Consider the following 25,403-nt stretch of genomic DNA (forward strand, 5'->3'; position numbering starts at 1 on the left):
AACTCGAGAGGAACGAAAGATTTTTGTGATTTGGGGCATGTATGCAGCTTAGACAGAGAGGTACAAATTTCACGTTATATGTCATTTAGGCAAATTAGGACTTAATTTGTATAATCAATAAGGAAATTCTATAATTCTAGTGGTCTCCATAATAGGACATCAATTATGTAACACATGTAATTCAAGGCAGCACCAACAGATGCTAATTATGCAAATAAGTTCCATTGAAACGTCATAGTTTTGACATATGCTGCTTAGTTAAAGCTGAACATCCCTATACATAGATTAGTTATGAAATTGTGGAATTGATTTGCATGATTAATAATGAAATGGGAATCTGCTGAAGGATAGGTCTTTTCCACATATAAATATATGACATTTGAGGAGAAAAGACCATAAAAGACTAAAATAGATTGCGCTGATTGCAACTTTATTTTGATAATCAATGACACAAAAAAGGACTTTCCATATTTACAAAAGCTCTAAATATCTCACGGAGGCATTAAGCCTCCGAACTCTTTATTATAACGTTATCAATAAATCAATTTATGAAAATGTACACACATGTGGATGGAGTGAGAGAACAGGTGGTAACGCGTTTTCCAGCTCTAACCCCCGAAAAACATACAACATAAAACTTAGTTGAACATTTTCAACTGTACGATTATAAAAGAATATAATCGATAACTAAGCGTAATAAAACATATTGCACTATACTACACAAGAACATATTGCACTATTTCAGTATTTCGCTCTAAATCAGCAAATAAGCTCACTAAAAACCACCTTAATCCCCTTTGCAGTCTTAAGTTAGCGTTTGATGTTGATATCTTTATTTTCTATAACGGACTACTATATTTTCTTACAGCTACCGTTTTGTTGTTGATATCGGTGGATATTTGGAATACAATGCCGACGGAATACTGCTGGGGCCTTACTAATCACTGAAGATATATGAGCTAAATGTACATGTGCTTGATTTCACTGTTTTATAACGCAACTTAGTCTATGGCACGTTGATGATGGTCAGACATCTAGGTAGTAAGATAAACAAGGTTACATTTACTGGATCCATGGAATCTAGTATCCAGTTGCATTGAGTAACTGTTACATTGCGCTACAGTCTATGGCAGTTTGAAAGTAATTTCTTGATACGACACTGTGTCATCATCATTGTCATCAGTACTGTTCATGTCAAATTCATCGTGAACAGGTTGTGCCTTGTCCATGTCATGTATTGCGGTCCAGGTGTCAGGCGCTTGCGCCCATGCTTCTGACTGGGCGTACTCGGAGGGATAGAGGTCACCTGAAGTGTCTGACGACTCCTCAAGATGAAGGTAAGACGCGGATTCGATGTCGTCAGAGGTTTCCAGTTCTTCGGTGACGTCTGTGGATATTGAAGACGGCGGTGTCGATAGAGATGCTACGCTGGGAAGTGAAGGGTCCACGGAGTATCTCTCATCCAACTCCCGGATCCGGTCTGCCAGTCGGGAATGGCGGAGCTCGTCTTTCAGTTTAACCTGAAGAAATGTTTCCGAAAAAAGTTAACTTTGAATAACCATATTTCATAACATAACATAACATAACATAACATAACATAACATAACATAACATAACATAACATAACATGCATGTACCCTGGTAAAATAAATAAAATTGAAATTGAAACATAACATAAAGTTTTATATCGTAAAATAACATTTTATATTTTATGTTTCATGTTTCATATTTCAAATTTCATATTTCACATGTCACATCTCATATTCCAGTAACAGAGGGACTCGTACAAACTTGACATACCAAAACGTATAAATATATGTATATGTGTATCAAGAGAAAGGAGTATTCATTTTCTTACCCGCGGCAGATTCTTCCATTGCATCAATGCCTTGCGATGCTGCGATTTCGACTTCGTTCGGCTCTATTGAAAGATATCATAATCATATGTTAGAAAATTTACCGTTTGCATGTGCTAATGAATCATACTGGTAACATTTATCACATAGTTACTTTTTATTGTTTGGGATACTTTTCTCTAATATCAGACAATACAACTCATCTGTTTTGAGACGAAATGAATAGATGTAATGTTTAGGTTTAGTTAACCGTCTGCTGTGAATAATCTACCACAAACTTTTCAAACACATGTTTATGGGCAAAATAAATGATTCATGGCCATCGACGTTGCTAAGCAACAGACATCTAACCCAATGTCATTGTCACACAAGTTTCTCCAAACAATCTGTGCACCAGGCTACGCCGTTCTGTGCTATATTTAGGTCACAATTGGAAAAAGAGGCCCTGCCGGGAAGTTCGCGAGCTATTTTGGGCACTTTAGGGCGTGACCCCTACGTGGCCTTGTGCGGAACCCTGCGGCTACCGGGCTATTTTTGGGGCACGGCCGGGGCCTTGGAGGTTTTTTTTTTACCATGGAGTTGAAATTAAAGCGGGACCCGGTAACAAATAAGGCGTCGTTGGCTAATCGTGAGAACACCGTTCCGGTGTCCGACAGTCCACCGGGACAAATTTGTTTCTTTGGGGGGCCCGGCCCTTACGGGCAACGGTGCAAAGGTGACCGAAGCAATACCGAGGAGGCAAAAAAAGAAACAAAAAAACTCAGTGGTTCATCACCCAGACGTACCTTACAGAGGAGCCGCACGAAAATGACGATCAGAACCACCTTCAGGGGTTGAACAATGAGCATGTCCGTGAGGAAGGACATGAGAAAGGCGAAGAGCCAGGCCTCTGCCTTCTTCCTGCCGTACTGCACGCCGTATAGCAGGGTGAAGAGGGCCGACAGGACGACGATGGCAAAGACGAGGAACCACGCTGTAGACACATTTCATAGAGTGAGTGAGGGGTGACGCAATTGACAAATAAAATACATGTCATGATCATGGGCTTCACTGGAATTTTGATATATTGGCCATTTATTTTTTCTATTTATCAATCTTTAGGGTGGTCCCTTCAGTTAACAATGTAACTGATTTCCAAGGGAGCCCTTACATTACATGACAAATCATAACAAATCAGGATACAAAAGGATAACTTAACATAAACTTAATGAGTAATCAATTCACAATCATGATCCGAGTCGTCCGTAGTCGATTATCTAAAAATATTATTTTCATTTTTGTTTTTCTTATCTTTATTATTGATCTTAATTATTGTCTTTTTTATCATTTCGATTATTTTTTTTACTTATGTTGTATTAATTAGCCAAACGGTGAAGGCAGAGCCTGGAACTGAAACAGGATGACACTCAGGCTAATATTGATTTCATTCGTAACCGATATACGTTCAATGTCATTTCAAAAGACGTACCTATGAACAAAAACCACCAGGGCAGACATCCGCCCTCTCGTGCTACAGGGGGACGATCATGCTGCATCACTCCTGAAATATAGAAGAATATTTCAAATGAAAGAGATGTCTAGTTGAGTTGTGATATCATTTTGAGACAATCCCTCCGCACCTCAGTTTATTGAGATACAGAAACACGTTTTAGCGATGACGGCTGGCTGAATATGAAAACTAGAAACTTGTTAAATCAGTATGGTTACTATTATATACTACTAGTATTGTGCAATGGATGCGGATTTTAACATGGATGCGGATATTTTTGTGAAATGATATTGTCTACTTCACGTATAGGTATATAGATAGATATATAAGATGATTTACATGTCGCCTGTCAGGCTCAAACTTGTTTGTATATTGATCTTTAATTCAGTTTGTTGTTCAGTTGCGACAAACCAATAAAAGACATCTTAAAACTACAGCTGAGCTCCGATGGCGAGAGGACCACGGCAATGATGATACAACTTATGATAAACATCGATCGATCAGTCTGCACCGACGGCTATTTCATTCAGAACGTACCTGTTTGGGGGTCAATATAGCCTCTCCTTCTCCCATCATGCTCTGGGTTTGATGACGTGCTAACAGTGTCGGAAGTGCAGCCTTGGGTATCAAAACATTCGGGGCCTTTCCTTCTGGCATTGTAGCCACCGCCAAATTCTCGATGAGCTCTTGATTGAATTATGTCGTCCAGTTGGACAGTTTTCTGTCTTCGCGGCGAAAGGTTTCGAAATATCAGAACTATGACGACATTTGGTGGGAAAGCGATCAGGGTGCACATCAGCCCTAATATCACCTGTAACATATTATAACGGTTATATTAATCCATCACATTTCAGAATCCATCTGTGAATAAAGATCTAGCTTGATCTGGTTTACAAATTCTTTCTAGTGCTTTGCAAAAATGATGGTATACGACATAAAACCTTGTAAGTTTGAGCTCACAAAGATCGCATGTTGCAACAGCAGGTTAAACATTTTTCCGGTATGATTTCGTGCCTAAGCCGTGGGAGGGCGGTAGTGGTCAGAATGTCAAGGGATCCTACATTACGTCCACACATTACACATTGCTTATCACAGTAAATAAAGAACAAAACACTAAGTAAAACCCACTTCGTTGAGACGAAATCAAACAGGGGAATCCTCCCTGCCTCCCTATATTGTAAGGGCCTTAAAATAATGTTCACCTGCACTGTGCCATTAGGATTGACACATCAGAATCTAAAGTAGCCATGCAAGAAGGTAAATTAGAACTAATGCCTAACTGTACTAATGCACCGATTGCTCGAGTTACACTACAGTCAGCGCTCGATCGCTAACTAAAACATGTGTATATTTTGCTAAGCGACCAAAGATTTGGCAGGTCGCTCAACGAATTCCATAGATTCTATAAGTTTTTTTGTTGTGTTCTATATTAAACAATACTTCAACATCTTAATACGTTTTGTGTTGTGATTTAACAATAGATTATAATGCAGTTTAGTATTCTGTTGAATATCGATTTTTCGGAAACACCCAAAAGCTGTGGATATTCTTGGAAAGAAAAACTGGGAAAATAAGAAATTTTCGTAGGAGATTCCTACCGTTTGTAAACTGATGTTTAACGGAATTTCTGACCCTGCGATGTCTATAGTGTTGTCTGCCGCACCCTGCTGGAAGAACATGATGTTTGTGACCATCACAGACATGAGGAGGGAGAAGCAGCAGGAGACTCTCTGCGCACGCGTGAAGCTGCTGCGCGATGGAGGCCGCACGACAGACGCCCACAGGTGATACTCCAGCAAACGATTATAGCTCGTGGCGCGAACAATGCTGCCTTGTCGCCTGCGTTGCTGGATAAAACATAGGGGAATATAAAAGTTACAGTCTTAAGTAAATGTACGTATATACGTAGTGCCGTGGTATCATAAACGATCAATCTAGGTACAACCTAACACGTAACACATTCAATGTATCTATCATTTGAGGGCAAAATCCAAGACGAGGTAATCTATTTAGTGACGAGACTAGCAATTAAAAAGTGGCCAAAACACAAATGGCTAACAAAATCATTGGGCAAGAGACACAATGAAAATAGTACGACCAGTATGGCATTGGATTCGTTCCTCAGCTAGATATATCTTACGCACCGCAATGTTCCCTCTGTAAGAGATCTGGAGCCACATAGTTCCATTTTAGAACTATTCAACGTACTTGAGTATCACCCGACTGGTTTCGGTGATGTGGCTTCTTCAGCGGCTAAATACTTAATCCACGAGTACGAGTGGAAGAACAAGAATAGAACATTGAGAAAAAGGAAATATATACTGGAATTACGAAATCGTTCTTACCTTCTTCTTCTCTCTAATGTCCCGGCCTCTTGCCCAGAATAACAGTATGAAGTACAGCATAAACGCTGTGCCGACTGTGGCCCACACGATGAAATTAGTAGTGATGTCGTCTGGGATTTTCAGAAGGGCCGCTCTGATGTCCATTCGATTCGGAGCCACGAAGAAACCAAAGGAGGTGAGATGGTTGCACAGACAGTGCAGATGGTCCCTTGTTGTGAGTGGTCCAACCTGAAGAAAGAAAGTCGTGCTCTTATGATTTTCACCAAACTTAGAGCATGAAAGTATCAAATGTGTTGCGTGACTTTGTGATTGCCTGGCCTTCTGAACACATCCATGGTCATGTATGAATAGATTTCATTATGCTAACATACATTTTCAGCAAATGTTAGACCATACAACTATCAGATATTTTACGCGGCTTAATTATGTTTGCCTGACTCGATTTCTTTATACTAACATACATTTGTACAGCATGCTTTGATGATGCTTTGTGAACTCCTGAAAACGACCAAGGCCGAAGAGAATGTACTCTTTTAAGGTTAAACAAAGGTTTAAAAAAACGGATTCCTCTCTATTGTCATAGTGCCAGGATGCTGTTAAGTAATGATAGAATGTATGGTTTAATATTATAGCAAAAGCAAAGTTATTTATGTAGAGCAATTGACTGGGATGTGGTTCACCTCACAACCACGGTCTTCCCAGAGATGTTTCTCATCATCAAAGAAGAGACACCTAGCGGAAAGGATGGTGATCCTGTATGTGGTGGTGAAGTTCCCTTCGGTGTCGTTTGGTCGGGGTGCATGTTGAACGGCTGGAGATAAAAAAAAGGTAGTCAAATATCGTTGTCGTATCTCACCCACTACGTGTAGCATTTTGTACCAGCGTACATAGATATTTCCGTACATACATACATACATACACACAGGTATAAAAACGGTTTTGCAAAGCGAAAGACATGTCATACATGATACTAGTAATCTCTAAGCAGATCTCCGGTGGCAAATTCGTAACTGCCGACCAAGATAAATCCTACGGCCAATTCATGGGGATTGATACAAACAAGGGCTGCCCGATTTAGTCAGGAACTGGCATAGTTCCATAACTTGAATGAAGTATTGTGTACATAGTATAATAATTGTATAATGTCAGCAGCTATTTTCGTTGAGGCTTAAATGATGCTGACATTCAAGTGTTACACAGCAACTGACCATTGCCCTTCATAAAGGCTCTTTCCAAAACATGATGCACTGTGCATACTAATGATATGCAGAACAGGAATCTACCTAACGACCACGTAGTGTCCTCCTCAGTAATGTTCAGCTCCTCTTGCGACAGAAACCAGCTGAATGGATCTGCAGTGACGTTCCTGGACCATTCCGGTGACGTCCGTGTAAAAGGCAAGGACATGTTCCACGTATAGTCAGTTGGCGATGCGTCAGTTCCACGTTGCAAGAAGAGTAGCAAGGGAACGTTGTCGTCCTGGGACTGCAGTATGATGTGAAGGGATGTTCCCATCTTGCTGATGTTGAAGTTATGAACCTGGCCATGGAAATGCAAAAACGCATAATGTATCAAACTATTCGAGACGTTTCTATATCTCACAACTACTAGAACTCTCGACGGGCATGGAAATAAGGCAGCCGCATGCCCATGTGAGAACCGTGCTGTTTAAATCGCCGGTTGGTGATGGAATGAAAACTCTATGCCTTCAGAGTGGACGAACAACCCACGGGGGCTAAATCGTATCAGCCGGCCGGAAACCTACAGCCGACCCGCCGGTTGCTACGATTTTGCCCCCGTAGAGATCTGCTTGGAGATGAGGGGCTTGTGGTGAAGGGTGTCTATTCTATATCTCTTTATCCATGGGTGGTTCGTCCACTCTGAAGGCATACAGTTATCAGTTCAAAGGGTCTAATAGAAAACGCGCACTTACAGTAATGTTGCCACTGCTTTCCGGCTGGGTCGTGCCGTCAATGACAAAGTCGTTGACCTGGTCGTTTCGTGGTGTTATCAGCTGTATCCTTGCTTCGTTCTCCAGGTCTGTCAGACGGATTATTGCCCCCTCCTTTCTCTCAAAGGAAAGCGCCTGCACCCCTGTCTTCACATCTTCAGCATTTGGTGAGTACCCATGGGGATTCTGCTGTGTCCAGAAGGTCTGTAGGAGACAAAAAATGTTTAGCATCGTGATGTGCACTTCAGCCGCAGTGAAAGATCTATGCAGTTTGATTCGCAATAATACTCCGACAAGGACGTGTTAAACCTCTGATATACTGGATGCCAATGATCTTTTGTCCGTTGCCTTTAGCACAATATGGGATCCACTCAGATCCAGATCAAGGATTTCATTAAGTCGTATAAAAGTTTGTGCGTGAGACCCAAAAACTATAATTACATGGGACTTTTGTAAGTTTGGATTTTGTAAGAAAGGATGAGAATTGCAGAAGTCAAGTATGTAACTTTGAATCTGGTAGAGAACATTAAGATATTTGGAGTGCTTTTTAAGTTGTAAATAACTGTTATAGCGTTGAAACTAACTAACTCACTCACTAACTAACTAATTAACTATTTACGGACTAAAAAGCAAGGACGAAAATAAACAGACAAAAACAGTACCTTGGACCCAACGCTTTCGTCACGTTTCTCAAAGCAGCCCATCCTCTCGGCGGCTTTTCCTGGTAAATAGAAGAAGGCTCCGATCCGTTTCTCGTCAGTTCGAATGGTTCGCTCTCCCAGCCTATCACAGCTGGTATTGGCCAGACTTAAGAGGAAGCCCTTGGACTCAAGTAGCGTTGGTTTGTCGTCTCGGGTTTTTCTTGACAGTAGGATGGTGCCGAAGGTGTTTATTGTACTCAGCACTCTCGTAGTGGCCTCTTTGTTCTAAAGGTAAAAAAAAAAAGATGTGTTACCCAGAATGACGGTTATACCTGCTGTATAGATACATATACGGAAATAGATACAGACATAGGATTTAATGGGTTTGTATATGTAGATTTCTATATATAAGAATAGGGATCTAACATAATTAATTTTGACACTTACACACAGTTATATGTGCAGAGAGGTAATGTGAAACACTCACAGAACTCTTGTGAACAAGAAACGCTCTTTTCATCGTAGAATAAACTAGGAAGACAGTAAGTAAAGAAGAATTTCAAGTGAAAAGGTGCTGCAGGACAGAAAATGTTACTGAATATCAAGAAGTCACCTTCTCCACTTGGTTCAGCACAGTGTCCGGATCAGATGTTACGTTTTGGTTAGCGTTGGTCTCTTTGGTTTTTATAGCCTTAATGTTGGAGGCGTTTAGGACATTCACAGCGACTGAAATTAGATAAAAGGGCAAAGATCGGGATTAACAATGACGTTTCATTTCTTTATTGTTATCGAGTTTTGAAAATGGACTTATCCCTAAAGAATCTTAAGGTTGAAGATATCCCATTTTACAAGTTCTATATAAGATTGACTTTTCTTTCACGTTATGGAAAAATCATACGCAAATTCATCAGTCATTCAATAAGTGAAAGACTTTCTAACTAGCCTGGCTGCCATCTACTACTACTTCATATTAAAAAAGGAAATTTATATGAAATATGAATCATTAATAATTCCTCTTTCAAGCTAATAAGGGCGCTCGCCTGTCAACATATGTGCTGAAAGGACTTCCAGCTCCTCGGTGCCACTGTCCCCTGACACGTTCATCACGAAAGCACTTATATCCCTCAGGGTGGTCGATGCGTTCACCTGTTGTGAAACGGTAAGACATAGGTTGGGTTCACACACATATTTCTAAGCACACTCGGAGTACACTCGGCCAAATTCCGACTCAAGAGCGTTCTGTTTACACACAGGGCCGCGAAGTGACTTGGAACGCCCAGCTGCGCCGGCGGTGTGATGAGACGACCGCATTATTTTCTCGCTTCGAATCATGACCAACTTGCACCACAGAGTGCACAAAACTGTAAAATAGACACCAATTCCCCTAAATTTCTGTTTATACAGCCCTAAATCGACTCTGCTGCACTGCTCACGAGTCTGACTCGGCTGAGTGTGCTCCGAGTGTGCTTGGAAAATGCCTGTGTAAACTAAGACATAGACTCGTCATGTACATATAGTCTAGAACACAGATTACTTGTACCGAACCTGCGCATTGTTGGCGAGTTCTTCCGGAACTGCGGTGATGTGCTCCAATGTACTCAGCACCTGCTGAACATGCTCTAGGGTGATGATCTCCACCTCCTGTACGATGGCCGCTAAACTCTCTCGGAGCTGTCACAGGGAAGGAGATATGACACAATTGAAGTTCCCTGAAACACTTTAAGCTCATTGACCATTAGCCTCATACATATCAACACCATTGCTAAAAAAATTCAATACCTAATGCTAATACCGCGACTGTTTTCAATACAAGCAACGGTTAGTGCACCGTAAGCGTGAACTTGGAATGCACATCTCTTATGTTGGGACATTTAGATAAAGTTGTAAATCTATTCGAGTGTTGGTGTTTCATAGAAGTAGTTTCTACTGTAATGTCAAACGTTGCTGGCCGTTACAGACATAAAGATGAAAATCTAAACCGTCTTTGTAACTTAGGTCACGTGCATACCTACTTTATTATAAATCAGTAACGAAATTTGAATGTTTAGAAATGTTTTCTATGTGCTTTGATAATTATCTGCAATATCATTATATCAAATAGCCAAAAATCTAGCCATGAACACCATAGGCTAGAACGGAGGTACATATAGAACGGAGTGGGTATAGCGTACACGGCTGGATTTCAAGCTTCATATGATAACAATCACCAACAAAGAGCAGCGCCGAAATAAACTAGATGTTCATATTAATACATCTCAGTTCTCCATGTCATAATCATAAATACAGACTAATGTAGTTACCTGAATCCTTCCCTGTGTCATATTTGCAGTCGTGTTGGTCTGCGCATTCAGGACAGACGCTATGCTGGAGATCTGCGCGGTAGTTTTCTGCACATCTTTGATCGTGGCGTCGGGCAACTCGATAGACGAAGTGACGGGCGGGAACACCTTGATATTGGAGCGGAAACAGTTTCCAGAAAAAGTTACACTGTGTTACAGCCTACCGATATGCACTATAATGTTTCTCAATGGTATGCTACAATAGAATCCCTGTCTGATAATGTAACATTTACGTTTGGGACTGCATTGTTAACAGTAACAACTAGCTTCAGTGCACTGTGAACCAACCAGTCAGTATTGCCCTGATGAAGATGACAGACAGTCATCGAAATGTCGGCTTATGCAAATACTTGGTTGTGGATAAAAGAACTTTGCTATTCAGTCATTCACCAACCTGATGAAATCATTCACGGAGGTGATATGCTACAATATTTGCTGCAACAAGTCTTCAGTATTAACCCTCACCCATATCTAACCCAAGTGACACACAGAGTAAAACTCAGACACACGTACACACATCCTCACTATCTTCATAAATAGTTTCGTCAGGTTGGTAAGTCACTGGATAACAAAGATTTTGCGCACAACCAGGTGTTTTAGTCAAGACAGACTGTTGAGTATTGCCATTAAGATGGTGACAGACGGCCACCGAAACGTCGGTCTTGAATGAAAACACATGACTTGGTTGGGTACAAAGACCTTTGTTATCCATCCTCGACATCTGTTTTTCTACCACTATTTTTGTTATCGAAGACACTCTGCCACAGGAAGAACACTAAAGAACAGTCACAACATTACTCTTCCCTGTGCCAGAACTAAGAGTCTGCAGCAATCCTTCCTGCATTGCGCCATCAGACTGTAAAATACCTTTACCTTCCGGGTCCTGAACATTCAGTTTTCCACTTACTTAGTATGTCGCATGACTTAACTTGAAGTAATGTTGTGAATTTTTTTAACAGCTTTGTATTTGTCTTTGTACATTGGTGATGATGTTAATGAAGACTGTAATAAATGGTACTCAGTTCAGAGGGAACGCAGCTGTGTTCTCTCTGCCTATGTACTTTGATGAAGAAATGTGTAATGATAATGAATAGAATTGAATAAGAACATCCATAGACTTACGTTGGGCGGTGACGGCTCGTTAGTCACTGATCCACCGTACTTATCTAGGACTTGGACACGGAGAGGAAGGAGATAGTTGTCACTTCGATTTCCCAACGGAAGCTTTAGTAATGCCGTACAGTTCTCCTGTATAAAAAAGACATCAGACATGCCGTGCTCTTTCAGACAGTGTACAACATTTCGTTACATGTATTGATTCGATGACAAACACATCTTACTTTAAATACTTTTGTGTAGTACAATCTTTCATCGTTAATAGAGTTGGAACTGGAACAGATAGAATAGGACTGTAAGTAGCTCGTTGCTGTATTTGATCTCTCTCTCTCCCTCCCTCTCTCTCTCTCTCTCTCTCTCTCTCTCTCCTCTCTCTCCCTCCCTCCCTCTCTCTCCCTCTCTTTCTCTCTCTATAGCTTAAACTCCCTTAAGAAATGTCATAATGTGTAATGGAATAATTGAATGATTTAGGGTAGAAAAATAAAGTTAAAAGTAAGGTAACTTATTCTGATGATATGACCACTAAATGTATTTATTTACTTATTCATTCGAACGACCATCTTACATGCGCAGGGATTGGCTTCTACAGTTTGTTACAATGGGTTATTAAAGAAATCCCCTACCAAATTATTTACATTATTCGAATCGAACAAGACAGCATGAGATAGTGCTAATTAGAGACCTGAGCAAAAGAGTCACAGATAAAACCATTATTGAGTCTGACGGCACAATGCAGCGGCTTACCGGCCCAGTATACAACAGGTGGAAGACGTCTGTAGAAGTTGTGTTCACGGATGCAATGTCAATGTCAGTTTTGTACTGAAAATTGTAGGTCAGGGGTTGGTCAGGATCATGAAAACCTGGAAATCAAACAAGATAAGAGAGGATATCAATGTAATACATATAGAATACAACACGGGGTATTCCTCGGTCCCAGCCCTCCCGCGAGTCGGATCGCCCTCCGGCCTTCGAAATGCATTCACGAAGTCCATGGAAGCCTGCGTGATAACACTCCGGAACCCTATGGGATAGTTATCACACGGTCCAGAACACCCGTATCAGGGCCAGGTATGACATAAATGTATTATTATAGACTTTCCAAAGCCTGCTAAAGTGGGGCAGCTGACAATGGTGCCCTGCAAATACATCTTATAGAAAACATGAAGAAAGAAACATAGTAAACTTTATAAAACTTATGTTGACGACGCCACTTTGCATAGATACAAAGACCACATAGATATAAGCACTAAATAAAAGCCAAATACAAGAACATAATTTATGAACAGAGATATGACAATCTACGGAAAGTTGAAAGCTCTTGCAAGAGCAGGTCCGGTCCCCACCCTTTGACGAACTTGATAACAGGATACAATACAAAGAAATTCGAGCTTTAAAATCGTTCCGATGATAGACACACTTTTGAAGCACAAAACGACAATTAAAATGAAGAATCTCACAGTATTACATGTAATTCAGATATAGATATCTCATTGTAAAAGAGAAGAGTATATGAACCCACGATAATCGTGACACTATCCTCACCTTCGCAGCATATCCTGAAGTCGTCTACCGAGGCCGTGCCGTTGGGCGGCATCACTTTACATGATCCCATGCTCGGAGGTCCGTTGGTAGTGAACTTATACTCAGCGTAACCAGTAAGGTTTGTTCGTTTGTCTGTTATGTTGAGCTTCATTGTGTAGTCTCCTGGCTGCAAGGACAGGAATACATGGTGGTTAATGTCCGATAAACAACCTCTCTTGGCGCCAATTTCAACTTGTAAATCAGACATATTCTTTTCATGGGTTTCCGCTAGTGCCAAATTGATAACCATCCATCCATTCATGTATCAACCCATTCATTCATTCATTTCATTCATTCATTCATTCATTCATCCATTTTTCCATCCATCCATTTTTCCATCCATCCATCCATCCATCCAAACTAAGAGGAATCATTGCGTTTTTATGATTATATGTAAGTAGGATTTGTTGTTAAAACGTTCACTGATGGTGGAATCACCAACAGCTTCCTCTGCTCTGAAAGAGCAGCTGTATTTCTATTTCATGGTCTATGTCAATGAAGAAAATTATGACGCCTAACGGGGGGTGTCCATAGTCCGGTAAGGTCCATAGTCCGGTAAGGTTTTAAAAATCGTTGTTGCGGAGATATGCATGGGTAGCTGCACATGATAAGTACACCTAGTTATGGACTAAACCTTTATGTAAATCACCATGAAGTTGGAGTATGTGTTGAAGTTGGTAAGCCGCAATGGATAAAGATTTTTAAATTGCACAAGTCTGACGCCTTCCGTGCGGGTTGACAAGCGAATGCATCGTGAACATGCCCTTCGAAACTCTTTGATTGTTCATCGTAGAATACAACAGGTAAAAAGATACCACCACATATAGGAAGGACATTCATTAGATTTCCTCTAAAAACAAACCTATATACCATCTTTGCCTTTAAAGTTGGATAATCGGAGTTAAAATAACGCCGCAGTGTTCATACTGTCGCTACTCCATCTTTACCAATCACGTAAGACGGCAGCCAAAAGAGGTGCCCAACACCATTGAATCACGTGTAGTCAACCCGCCGGTAGAGCGCCGACCATTCCAGAAAATTTAACCGTATACCGGCTAAAAAAATCCCATAGATATTGCTGCTGCCAATAACAAGGTTGAAAAGACCATCAAGGAAGCCGAAAGCGTAAAGGCATACGATCGCAGGCAACGTAAACAAAGTCCCGCCATTTTGTTTGCCGGCGGCAGGTTGATCTCGCCGTGAGAGGGGAAATTTCTATCTCACCGTATTTGAACAATTACTTTAATACAAAATATGGCACATGTTTGCGACAAAAAAATGATATTGCAAGGCTCTTGTGTAATTCTATTCACACGGGATGCTTAAACATGAACAGTAATGACATGCTTGTCACCTTACCGGAGTTTGGACCCCCTTTCTGTGTTGGAAGGTTCCACTAGAATGAAAACACCAAAAGTGCCGTGACTTTTGTGTGCAATAAAACCAAAGTGCGTAACGCTACTGTTTAAATGAAAATTCTGTCTGTGTAGCTTAATCACAGTTATATGCCTGTTACAAGATCTAAGCTTGTTTTTGATGGGTTCAGGGCAAAATGTACGATGACGACAGACATGCGCATTCACTTAGAACAGTTACCGGACTGTGGACACCCCCCGTTAGTAGTTGACGGTTGGGATATTGTTGTTACTAGTATTACCACATAAAATAAATATTAGATTTAGATATTGTACATAGATATTTCTTTTGCCATTACCTCATCAAAGACGTTGGCCTTCAGCACCAGATAGTCCTGATCCCGTTCGTTCAGCAGATTGTCGTCATACTCACGGTCTGTCCATTCCTTATAACCGGCGGGACTGGCAACAAGTGTCCACCAGTACTTGTAAGCGTCACCTTCTGAATTGGTACATAAGTAGGATTTAGGTCATACCTGGGCCGCGAGAACGTACGATACGTGTGTTCCGGACCGTGTGATAATTTTCAGCATCGTACGGGGTTCCAATTTGTATCACACGGGGTTCTAAGTTGTATCACACGAGATTCTAAGTTTCTATAACACGGGCTTCCATAGAATAATTAGAATGCATTTCGTGCGCGCCGGTTGGGCCGCCGTCGAAAATTCGAATACCGAATTCGGAGATTGAAATCAAAGTTGTTACAGTTTTTTGTTCGAGGACACAAAATTTCCCCAGCTTCTGGCGCATTCCGCATTGAAATATGTGTTTTCTCGGGTAGGTATGACATAAATAGAACACAACACGGTGTATTCCGCATCACCCTCGGTCCCTGTACCGTCACACACCATGCCTGTCACGTTCTTTGCTTTCCCAGGCACAGAACGTGACACAGCCCGACCGTCACAGACTGTGCCCGGAAGTGCTGTCAGTCACTGTGACTGACGGGGCAGTGATGCCCGCGTTTCCATATAAGGCAGCGTGTTTTTGTTTACCGCAGTCACCCCCCCCCCGTCATCTTTGTTTTTTGGGGCGCTGAGGTAAGGAGGAACAGCGTAATTCTCGCTCTGTAAAATAATTGAATAACTTAGACCTAGAATTGAAGTGGCACAAAAAAACAGTGTCTATAACAGATGCTAAAAAAAAAACAATTTGTAAGACTATATATATTCTATCCAGGGAAACCAGATCTAGACTAGGATCGGGCCACTTGCCGATTACTTCGACGTCCCGAGGCAGTCAGCTCGCCCGATCTAAATCAATGCTACGGGAAGTTGTAGCCCCGGGCACTGTCCAGGCACGGTTCGTGACAGTGCCGGAGTGTCACAAACTGTGCTTTTGCCCCAGGCACGGTTTGTGACACTCAGGCACTGTCACAATCCGTGCCTGGGCACAGTTTGTGACAGTGCCCGAGTGTCACAAACCGTGCCTGGGGCAAAAGCACGGTTTGTGACACTCCGGCACTGTCACGAACCGTGCCTCAGGACACAGTCGTGAATGGCACGGTTCGGGACGGATTTCTGTTGTAGAAATTCGTGATGAGACGTCCGTCTGTTTGTGCCACATCAACTCTAAGTCCAAATCATCCAAGACAAGCGCGAAATGTATTTCAATGAGCGAGAATTACGCTGATTCTTTCTCATCCCAGCGCCCCGAAAAAAAGAAAGATGGCGGGCTGCAGGGAAAAAAACGCGTTGGGCAGACTCCTCCCCCTCAAAACACTAAGCTCCGCCCAAAAGCACAGTATAAGACCCCCTGTGTGTCACGAACTGTGCTCGGTTGGGCACCATTCGTGACGGTGTCCGAGTGTCACAAACCGTGCTTTTGTCCCAGGCACGGTTTGTGACACGCGGGCACTGTCACAAACCGTGCCTAGGCACCAAACGTGACAAAGCACCAAACGTGACGCAACAGTCCCAGCCCGACAGCGGCCGTCGGATCGCCCGACGGCCGCTGTCGAGCTGGTACATCGGGTGATACGGAATACCCCGTGCTGTATTCTATATATATCAACAATGACATTGACGTTGAAAACGTTAAGGAAGACATCATAAATAATCAAATGATCTCATGTGTTTAGGCTGACACTGGTGGCGAGTCACGGGGTTTTCGCTAGGGGCGAGTAAAGTGAATGCTAGAAACTGCAATGACCAAACAGCATTGATATCGTGAATAGAATAACGTTTTCCTCTTTTTCAGTTCAGTTCAGGTCAGTTCATCCTCTGTTGTGAGGCGACACCATTGTCTTCACATGTCCCTGTCGAGCATGACAGATCGGAGTTCATAATCTTGAAGACCCACATCCTCTTCTATCATGCACCTTCTTATTATTAAGTGTCAAATATGAGCGACGCCTGTCTTTAACCCATATAAATCCAGAACAATAGACGTGTTGCGAGTTTACCTTAAAAAAAGGCAATATGTCATGAATAACCGCAAATATTTGATATTTCAAAATGAAAACAAAATAAGCCTCACCAGACGAATGATTGCAGTTCCCACAAACAGACTCCAGCTTCATTTGTTCACCCTCCTTTATAATGGGTCCACATGTGCCATGCAGTTCCTCACATCTAAGGGGGACGAAAACAACATAACTCTTAAGGAACTAGGTCATAGTCATATTTTATATTAAAGGTAGCTTTACGCAATTTATGTAGGACATGGAGTAATCTTTAGCTGCGCGGCGACATCACTATAGTTTATATCAACATCATGTCTCATTATGATTATAATTATTGGTTTTGTTTACCCGCTATGTATGCCTGAAAGTTGAATATAGCAAGGAGAACGAGTCTGTCTAAAGCAAATGTATCGATGAAAAATTACATTATTTGTGGTCTTGGGATGGACGACTTGACGACTTCAATGACCTGTGTTGCCGTGCCTTTTATCCGTCCTGGCGACGACACGGTCAAGGTGAAGTTGAAAACACGTGTGAACAGCTTCGGTTCTACGAAAGCACGAAATTCGCCACAGTCAGCTGCAGGGCGTGGTTCCGGGCACTCACCCATGTCTGAATTGTAAAATGCCAAGCCAAAAAAAAGAGATCATCATCATCATCAACCCATTTGAATTAAGATGTGGATATAACTATAACTTAATTGTACGACAATTGTACAAGGTTCATAATATGGCATTTACTGGGACATAACTAGAGTTCCATAAGACCAATCATTGGAGGGATTTCTAACACTGGTTTATTGTTTATTGTTAAAATGACATCCATTAATGAATTACACAGGTGCAATTCACTACTCTTCCTGGAGTCATAGACATTATCTAATATATTTGCCTATGTATGCCATGCAGGGGTTGTCACATGTCAAAATGTACTTAAATTTGCTATTCAAGTCCATCTAGATAAATCCTGGTATATGAGATGATAGCCTTCAGCTCATTTGCGTATGCTGATCACAATAATACAAACACATCTTTATCGACACCAAAAAGGTTCAGCAACTTTCTTAAGGACTTCTACAACTACACATGAATCATAAGTTCGTAACTGGTCGTATTTTGTGTGCACAGTATGTGTCCTAGTCTGTATAGGCTGACTGCAGGTCCAACCTACCTGCATATCAAAAAACATGAAAATCTGTCGCTCCTTTCTTCAGTTATTCTCCTTGGAAAATATTTACAAACACGCCATTGCAGTTCCAGTGACACATACCAGGGGGCTGAAAATCGACCTTAACCTTTCTCCTCCCAGCACCTACCCACATACCAAATATCATTTCAATCCATCCACACGTTCTTCAGTTATGCTGATTTTAAGCGTCCGGTGACAGATACATACACACACGGTGACACAAACATACACACACGCGCACACACACGCAAACACACTAACTTCGCATGATTTACACTTCAGTGGGTACATCTCTGTCCAACCTACCTGCGTACCAAATAACATGAAAATCTGTTGTTCCTCTCTTCAGTTATACCCATTTAGAACATTTTTACAAATAGGCCATTGCAGTTCCAGGGACACAAACCAGGGGGCCCAAAATCGACCTTAACCATTCTCCTCCCAGCGCATACCCACATACCAAATACCATTACAATCCATCTACACGTTCTACAGTTATGCTGACTTTAAGCATCCGACGACACCCATGCAAACGATTTACCTCCTTACTTATGCAAATTCGGTCTCATTTGCATAGTTTGCACTTAAGTGTGTACAACTTGGTCTAACCTACCTGTGTACCAAAGAACATGACGATCTGTCGATCCACTCTTCAGTTCTTCTACATTGAAGATTTTAACAAATAAGCCATTGCAGTTCCAGTCACACATGCCAGGGGGCCCAAAATCGACCTTGACCTTCCTCCTTCTAACACCCACCCACATACCAAAAATCATTACAATCCATGTACAGGTTCTACAGCTATGGTGACTTTAAGCGTCCGGTGACACATACATACACACAAACACCAAACGCAAGCAAAACAGTATCTCCATGAAAAAGCCTTTTTTCATGGAGATAACTACGTACACACACACACACACACACACACACACACACACACACACACACACACACACACTCACAAACACATAAATTACACATAATCAGCAACCAAATAATACTCACCGGTAAGTTTGGTACACGTCCAGGTATGATTGAAGTCACGGCAACTGAGCAACCCATTAGGGTCAAACGACAGTGTTGCAGCGTCGAGTTTTAGATTTCCATGGCCAGACTGTCTTTTGGAGCCGCCCAGAATCCCAGCCACAAGCGGGGCGTAGGTAACGGTGATCGTAGTTGAGGTTTGAGAGGGAAGCTTTGTCCCAACGTCGTCCACAGCAACGACTGTCAAATAGAACGTGACCTCGCCGATCGCCATTCTGTTGGGCTGTACCTGTATGTCTGCCTGCTGCGTGACAGCGATTCTGTTTAGTCGACTCTGTGTTACCTCATCGGCGCTCTTGAAAGTCCAGTCGTAACTGATTCTTCTGATACTCTCGACCGAACATTTCGACGAGTACTCGATCACGCTGTTGAGTTGCAGTCGGTCACTCCTCTGTATAGTTCGCCCTCCCCCAAGTATGGTCACAATCGGTTTGCAACAACTGTGAGACCCGTTTGTGTTGACGCAAACAGAAACGTCATCACAGCCGTGGATGCCCAGAGCACATTCGTCGACATCTGGGGAAACATAGCGTCTCCTTGTCACACATCACACATCTACCTTATCTGATGATTACTTTGAATAACAACGAGAAGATCACCAATTTTGATTCCTTATTCTCCGTTACCAACTTTTAAAGACTTTTCATGGTACGCAGCAGTATACTTCCTCGGTGATGCCAAAAGAGCTTAAAGTTTACCCTATTTGAATTGAATCAAACTCAAATATACTTCAAGACATGGGAATTTGATAGTCATACCTTCACACGTTGCTCCATTTGTTCTGTCATATCCTTCACGGCATTCACATGTCCAGTTAGACTTTCCCTCAACGCACTTCTCCTTATCGTAATCATGGCAATGGCAGCGTTCAAGAGCTTGATAGGTAAAAGAAATAAGCTGGTTTACACATCCATGCGATAATGTGGATGTCACTGGTACTACCTGTGCCCAAATATCTAATACTCTGAAGAGTACAGGTTATGCTAATAATATCTTTTCAACATTTTCTTAGAGTAGACCACCAATCGACCTAATTCATATGCAATGTTTCGTTGAATGTATATTCAGTGCGGGAGTTTTTCTAAATGTCCCTTTAATGTTTTGGACGATATTATTGTTACATCAAGGCACAAAACCCACAGAGATGTTGATACCTGTCAATACTTGAAGCTGGGTTATGGCGTAAATCATTGAATTGAGCTCAAGATTTTATGTATCACGTTCAATGGAGAGTGTACATACCTTCATCTCCAAATACAGTATAGTTACTCTGAATGGAGAGGTTTCCAATTTTGTTGTCGGCCGTTAGATTTGTAATGAGCAGCTCTAGTTTTGGGATAGTGACCCTGGTGATGTTCAACTCGTAAACCGCAATTAAACTTCCAGGACTGAAAAATTCAAATGAGGAATAGATCACCAAATATTGCAAAAACAAGAAATAGCATCAGGTGATGCATGCAGTACAGGTATAGGTACAAAACGATGCGCGGCTCGGCTTTTGGTCATTGATGAGGAAGAAGAAGAACTTTATTGCACGAATAATGTAGCAGGTACAAAGTATGGCAACAACAGTTAACATAGAACAAGACATAAATATGGAATAAAACTATTCACTACAACAAAATGACTATCTTAGGTTTTACATGGATCAAGTTTGGCTAATGATGAGTATCATTATTTTTTCTAATAGCAAAACAATCTTTTATATATTTGCCTATTTTAACACTGTGTGAGCTGTTGCATCTAAAGATAAAGTCAAATCTATCTGTAGCATTGAGCGTCTTAAAATCTGAAGTACTCGAATTGATAAAGGTGAATAACTTATAGCGTAGGGCATCATATTTGGAGAATTCCATAATAAAGAGAAGCTCATCTTCAATTCGATTTGGGCTGTGACAACCGTCTCATTACTTTCAATCTACACCAGACCATTCATTGGGCAGTAAGACTGTACGGAAACTACGGAAAAACTACGACTGATAAGGAAGCTCGTGACGGACCGGACAAAGTGGAGAGACTTAAAGAACAGGATGATTGCAGCTGCAGGATGCTTAGACCACAACAGCAGCAGAACACATTGGACTATTTCTATGACCGTAAGTACAGAGGGTGCATGGCTGTGGTAGGGAGGTGTGTAACATCATGATATAGAGGACGAAAAGAGAATCTAGAACATCTTGCATTTTTCTACGGTAGGGATAAGGGTTTTGCACGATATCACGACAACTGAACTTCCTACCGGAATCTCAGTACCCGCATGTTCTCCACTCCAATATGGTAATTGTCATGTTCGCCATCGCCGTCGTGGTCATGCCTCACGTACAGCCCTCTTGAACGTATGGCTTTCTCGAACTAGATAATTTTTTTTAGGTAATTCAAATTTCAATCAATCAATCAATCAATCAATCGATCGATCAAACAACCAATCGATGGATCGATCAGTATATCAATATATCAATCAATAAATATATACACCAATCAACCAGTCAATCATTTCATTTCCATCAATCAATCAATCAATCAATCAATCGATCGATCAATCTATATATCAACCAATCAATAAAAAAGCAATCGATCGATCTATAAATAAATAAATCCAGGGTCAGTCAATCTACCTACCTATGTAGATTATCTACCTATCTAATTAATTATACTGGTATGTATGCATACATGTATATATCTGACATGTGTGTCTATCCATCTATCTATTGCTCCATTCATTCATCTATATCAATTCATTTATCTATCAATCGGCTCATTGTTCGTTTGGAAGGAGCTCTGTACCCAAATGATTAAGGTGATTTAATTATATCATTTAATCATTGTTGACGCTGAGAGCGAGAAAAACAAACTCTTACATACCGGTTCCCGTACGATTCTTCTCCAATATCTAAAAGCCGGCGACGCTATATTTAGCATATCAATTGTGAAAACAAGAGTCGTGAACCTGCATGCAAAATGATGCGTGACCACCTCTGCAGAAAAGAACATCAACATCATTTGTGTTAAAATTATCATCAATGAATACAATGTACCATACATATAAGAACTTTTGTTCTTTTGATGAGTAGTAGTACAGCCACCTGGTAAAAGCCAGGACTTACAGAATTACACACGTAACACAAAGCATCGGCTTCAGTGTCAACTCATTACCTATGGTTACCTATATCCGTGAATAATTTCATCAGGTTGGAGAATGACTTAATAGCAAAGTTCTTTTACTCACAACCAAGTATTCACATGAACCAGGGATTCGATAATTAACTGTCTGTCATCTTCATCAGGGCAATACTGACTGGTTTACTGTGCACCGAAGCTAGGTATTACTGCTAACAATGCAGTCTCAAAAGTATTAATGTAACAATACTTAACGTTTGGGACTGCATTATTAGCAGTAATACCTAGCTTCAGTGCATAGTGAACCCTTTCAGTATTGCCCTGATGAAGATGACAGACGGTCATCGAAACGTTGGCTCATGTAATTACTTGGTTGTGAATAAAATGACTTTGCTATTCGGTTACCTATATCCTTTGATTTAAGTATGAAATAGAAAACAAACTTTTACAAACGTCCTTTTCATTTGGAAAGGTGACGATAACAACGGCGTTCTATTTTTAAGGAAACAGCGGCAAGAGAAAAAAACAGCCATACCCGAACAAAATGTTCCATCCCCTCTGAAGCCATTGTTACAGATGCATCTCTTTAAACCATTGTTGCAGTATCCACTCAGGTGACAGTTCTGACGCCCACAGTTTTCTAACTCTACGACAAAGAATTGAAAAGAAAGCTATGATATTCATCTGAAGACATTCGAAGATCAACAACAAGGGTGAGGGGTATTCTTTGACGTACAGCTTGACAATTCTATCATTTTTGTTCAGATATATTTTAAAGAAAAAACATAAAGGCTATGAGACATAATGTGAGAAATACATGCATGAAAATGCGATGATGATAGAGTATATGATGTAGAAATAAGTAGTACTGTACATAGTAAATCACGCACCCTTTTCGCAGTTGCGTCCTGCATATTCCCGCGTACATCTACAGTTGTAGCTGTTTCCTCTTACAGTACAGGTTCCTCCGTTTTGACATGGATTAGAATGACATCTATCTGGAATATCAACAAGGGACGAATTTCCACATTCTCTATGGGTTATACGTTCTCTTGCAGCTTGCAAACAAAATATTGTGCATAAACCTCAAGTCTTCAAAAGGTGCGTGAAACGAATGAGATAAAAGATGTTTAGTAGTTTGAAAATGAAAAAGAGGCCTACCTAAACATCCAGTTCCACTAGCGAGACCATCTCCTGTATATCCAGTGTTGCAGGTGCAAGTGGCGTTGAGGGCAGGAGCGGGATTATCTGTACAGGTGGATTGCGCGTGGCATGGATTGTCCAAGCAGGCATCGGTGTCTGCATGGTATAAACGAAAGCAGTAGTCATCACTAAACAAAATCAATAAAAAAGAAAACAAAAAAAAAAGGAAAGAGATCGGTCAATTGTGCCCATTTCCAGTGTATCGAGGAAGCAATACCTGTACATCCAGTGCCACTGACAAGGCCATCTCCTGTATATCCAGGGTTGCAGGTACAAATGGCGTTGAGTACAGGAGCGGCGGGATTATGTGTGCAAGTGGCGTTCACGTGACACGGATTGGCCAAACAGGGGTCGATACCTGCAAACGTTATCATAAGAACACCCATTACTAAAGAAATATCAGTGAAAAAGAAATTTGGCAAAAGTAAGAAACCCAATTTGAAAACAAAACAAAACCACAAGTCACTATTACATTGATTGTAAGCACTGCAAAATTGGCATACCTGAACATCCAGTTCCACTGGCGCGACCATCTCCTGTATATCCAGGGTTGCAGGTACAAATGGCGTTGAGTACAGGAGCGGCGGGATTATGTGTACAATTGGCCTGCACGTGACACGGATTGGCCAAGCAAGGGTCGATAGCTGCAAACGGTATCATAAGAACACCCATTACTAATGAAATATCAGTAAAAAAGAATTCTGGCAAAAGTAAGAAACCCAATTTGAACTGAACAAAACAAAACAAAACAAAACAACAAGTCACTATTACATTGATTGTAAGCGCTGCGAGGTAGGAATACCTGAACATCCAGTTCCACTGGCGCGACCATCTCCTGTATATCCAGTGTTGCAGGTGCAAGTGGCATTGAGGGCAGGAGCGGGATTATCTGTACAGGTGGCTTGCGCGTGGCATGGATTGTCCAAGCAGGCATCGATGTCTGCATGGTATAAACAAAAGCAGTAATCACTAAACAAAATCAATAAAAAAGAAAACAGCAAAAAAGGAAAGAGATCGGTCAATTGTGTCCATTTCCAGTGTATCGAGGGGGCAAAACCTGTACATCCAGTGCCACTGACAAGGCCATTTCCTGTGTATCCAGGGTTGCAGGTACAGACGGCGACAGGAGCGGCGGGATTATGTGTACAGGTGGCGTTCACGTGACACGGATTGGCCAAGCAGGGGTCGATAGCTACAAACGGTATGAAAACACCCATTACTAAATAAATATCAATAAAAAAAGACTGGCAACCTAAATCTGGCCCCGGCCCCTTTAAGCCAACCAATTTGAAAACAACAAAACGAAAGGAAACAAAACAAGAACTAAACTGAACACAAATAAAAGAAGAAAGAAGGGAGGTTGAACTAGTCACTTTAGATTGATTGTAAGCGCCACAAGATACCTGAGCATCCACTTCCACTGGCGCGACCATCTCCTGTATATCCAGGGTTGCAGGTACAAATGGCATTGAGTACAGGAGCGGCGGGATTATGTGTACAGGTGGCGTTCACGTGACATGGATTGGCCAAGCAGGGGTCGATAGCTGCAAACGGTATGAAAACACCCATTACTAAATAAATATCAATAAAAAAAGACTGGCAACCTAAATCTGGCCCCTGCCCTTTAAGCCAACCAATTTGAAAACAACAAAACGAAACGAAACAAAACAAGAACTTAACACAAATAAAAAGAAGAAAGAAGGGAGGTTGA

General features: G+C 41.4%; 1 protein-coding gene across 7 annotated transcripts in view; it reads right to left on the reverse strand.

The window, feature by feature from the left end:
- Positions 1-477: 477 nt before the first annotated feature.
- The window catches only part of LOC136429910 (uncharacterized), a 31,299-nt gene continuing 6,373 nt past the window's right edge, over positions 478-25,403 (reverse strand). For 4 of the 7 annotated variants that reach the window (XM_066420068.1, XM_066420065.1, XM_066420063.1 and 1 more), the window contains 34 exons: positions 25,096-25,236; positions 24,750-24,884; positions 24,495-24,632; positions 24,196-24,336; positions 23,910-24,050; positions 23,651-23,788; positions 23,380-23,487; positions 23,025-23,135; positions 22,235-22,347; positions 21,612-21,724; positions 20,615-20,760; positions 20,131-20,247; positions 19,334-19,888; positions 17,563-17,749; positions 17,212-17,306; positions 15,033-15,175; positions 13,280-13,445; positions 12,482-12,597; positions 11,744-11,869; positions 10,583-10,729; positions 9,828-9,953; positions 9,323-9,428; positions 8,896-9,008; positions 8,304-8,567; positions 7,624-7,845; positions 6,974-7,229; positions 6,371-6,501; positions 5,691-5,918; positions 4,944-5,192; positions 3,883-4,156; positions 3,325-3,396; positions 2,642-2,829; positions 1,859-1,921; positions 478-1,520 (listed from right to left, as the gene is read on the reverse strand). In XM_066420068.1, coding sequence (XP_066276165.1) covers positions 1,125-1,520; positions 1,859-1,921; positions 2,642-2,829; positions 3,325-3,396; positions 3,883-4,156; positions 4,944-5,192; positions 5,691-5,918; positions 6,371-6,501; positions 6,974-7,229; positions 7,624-7,845; positions 8,304-8,567; positions 8,896-9,008; positions 9,323-9,428; positions 9,828-9,953; positions 10,583-10,729; positions 11,744-11,869; positions 12,482-12,597; positions 13,280-13,445; positions 15,033-15,175; positions 17,212-17,306; positions 17,563-17,749; positions 19,334-19,888; positions 20,131-20,247; positions 20,615-20,760; positions 21,612-21,724; positions 22,235-22,347; positions 23,025-23,135; positions 23,380-23,487; positions 23,651-23,788; positions 23,910-24,050; positions 24,196-24,336; positions 24,495-24,632; positions 24,750-24,884; positions 25,096-25,236 — 5,765 coding nt within the window. In that variant the 3' untranslated portion in view covers positions 478-1,124. The remainder of the gene's footprint in view (positions 1,521-1,858; positions 1,922-2,641; positions 2,830-3,324; positions 3,397-3,882; positions 4,157-4,943; positions 5,193-5,690; positions 5,919-6,370; positions 6,502-6,973; positions 7,230-7,623; positions 7,846-8,303; positions 8,568-8,895; positions 9,009-9,322; positions 9,429-9,827; positions 9,954-10,582; positions 10,730-11,743; positions 11,870-12,481; positions 12,598-13,279; positions 13,446-15,032; positions 15,176-17,211; positions 17,307-17,562; positions 17,750-19,333; positions 19,889-20,130; positions 20,248-20,614; positions 20,761-21,611; positions 21,725-22,234; positions 22,348-23,024; positions 23,136-23,379; positions 23,488-23,650; positions 23,789-23,909; positions 24,051-24,195; positions 24,337-24,494; positions 24,633-24,749; positions 24,885-25,095; positions 25,237-25,403) is intronic. The other 3 variants (XM_066420069.1, XM_066420066.1, XM_066420067.1) reach the window with 2 other exon arrangements.

Source organism: Branchiostoma lanceolatum, chromosome 3 (genome assembly GCF_035083965.1).
Source record: "Branchiostoma lanceolatum isolate klBraLanc5 chromosome 3, klBraLanc5.hap2, whole genome shotgun sequence".
In the NCBI taxonomy this organism is placed as follows: Eukaryota; Metazoa; Chordata; class Leptocardii; order Amphioxiformes; family Branchiostomatidae; genus Branchiostoma; species Branchiostoma lanceolatum.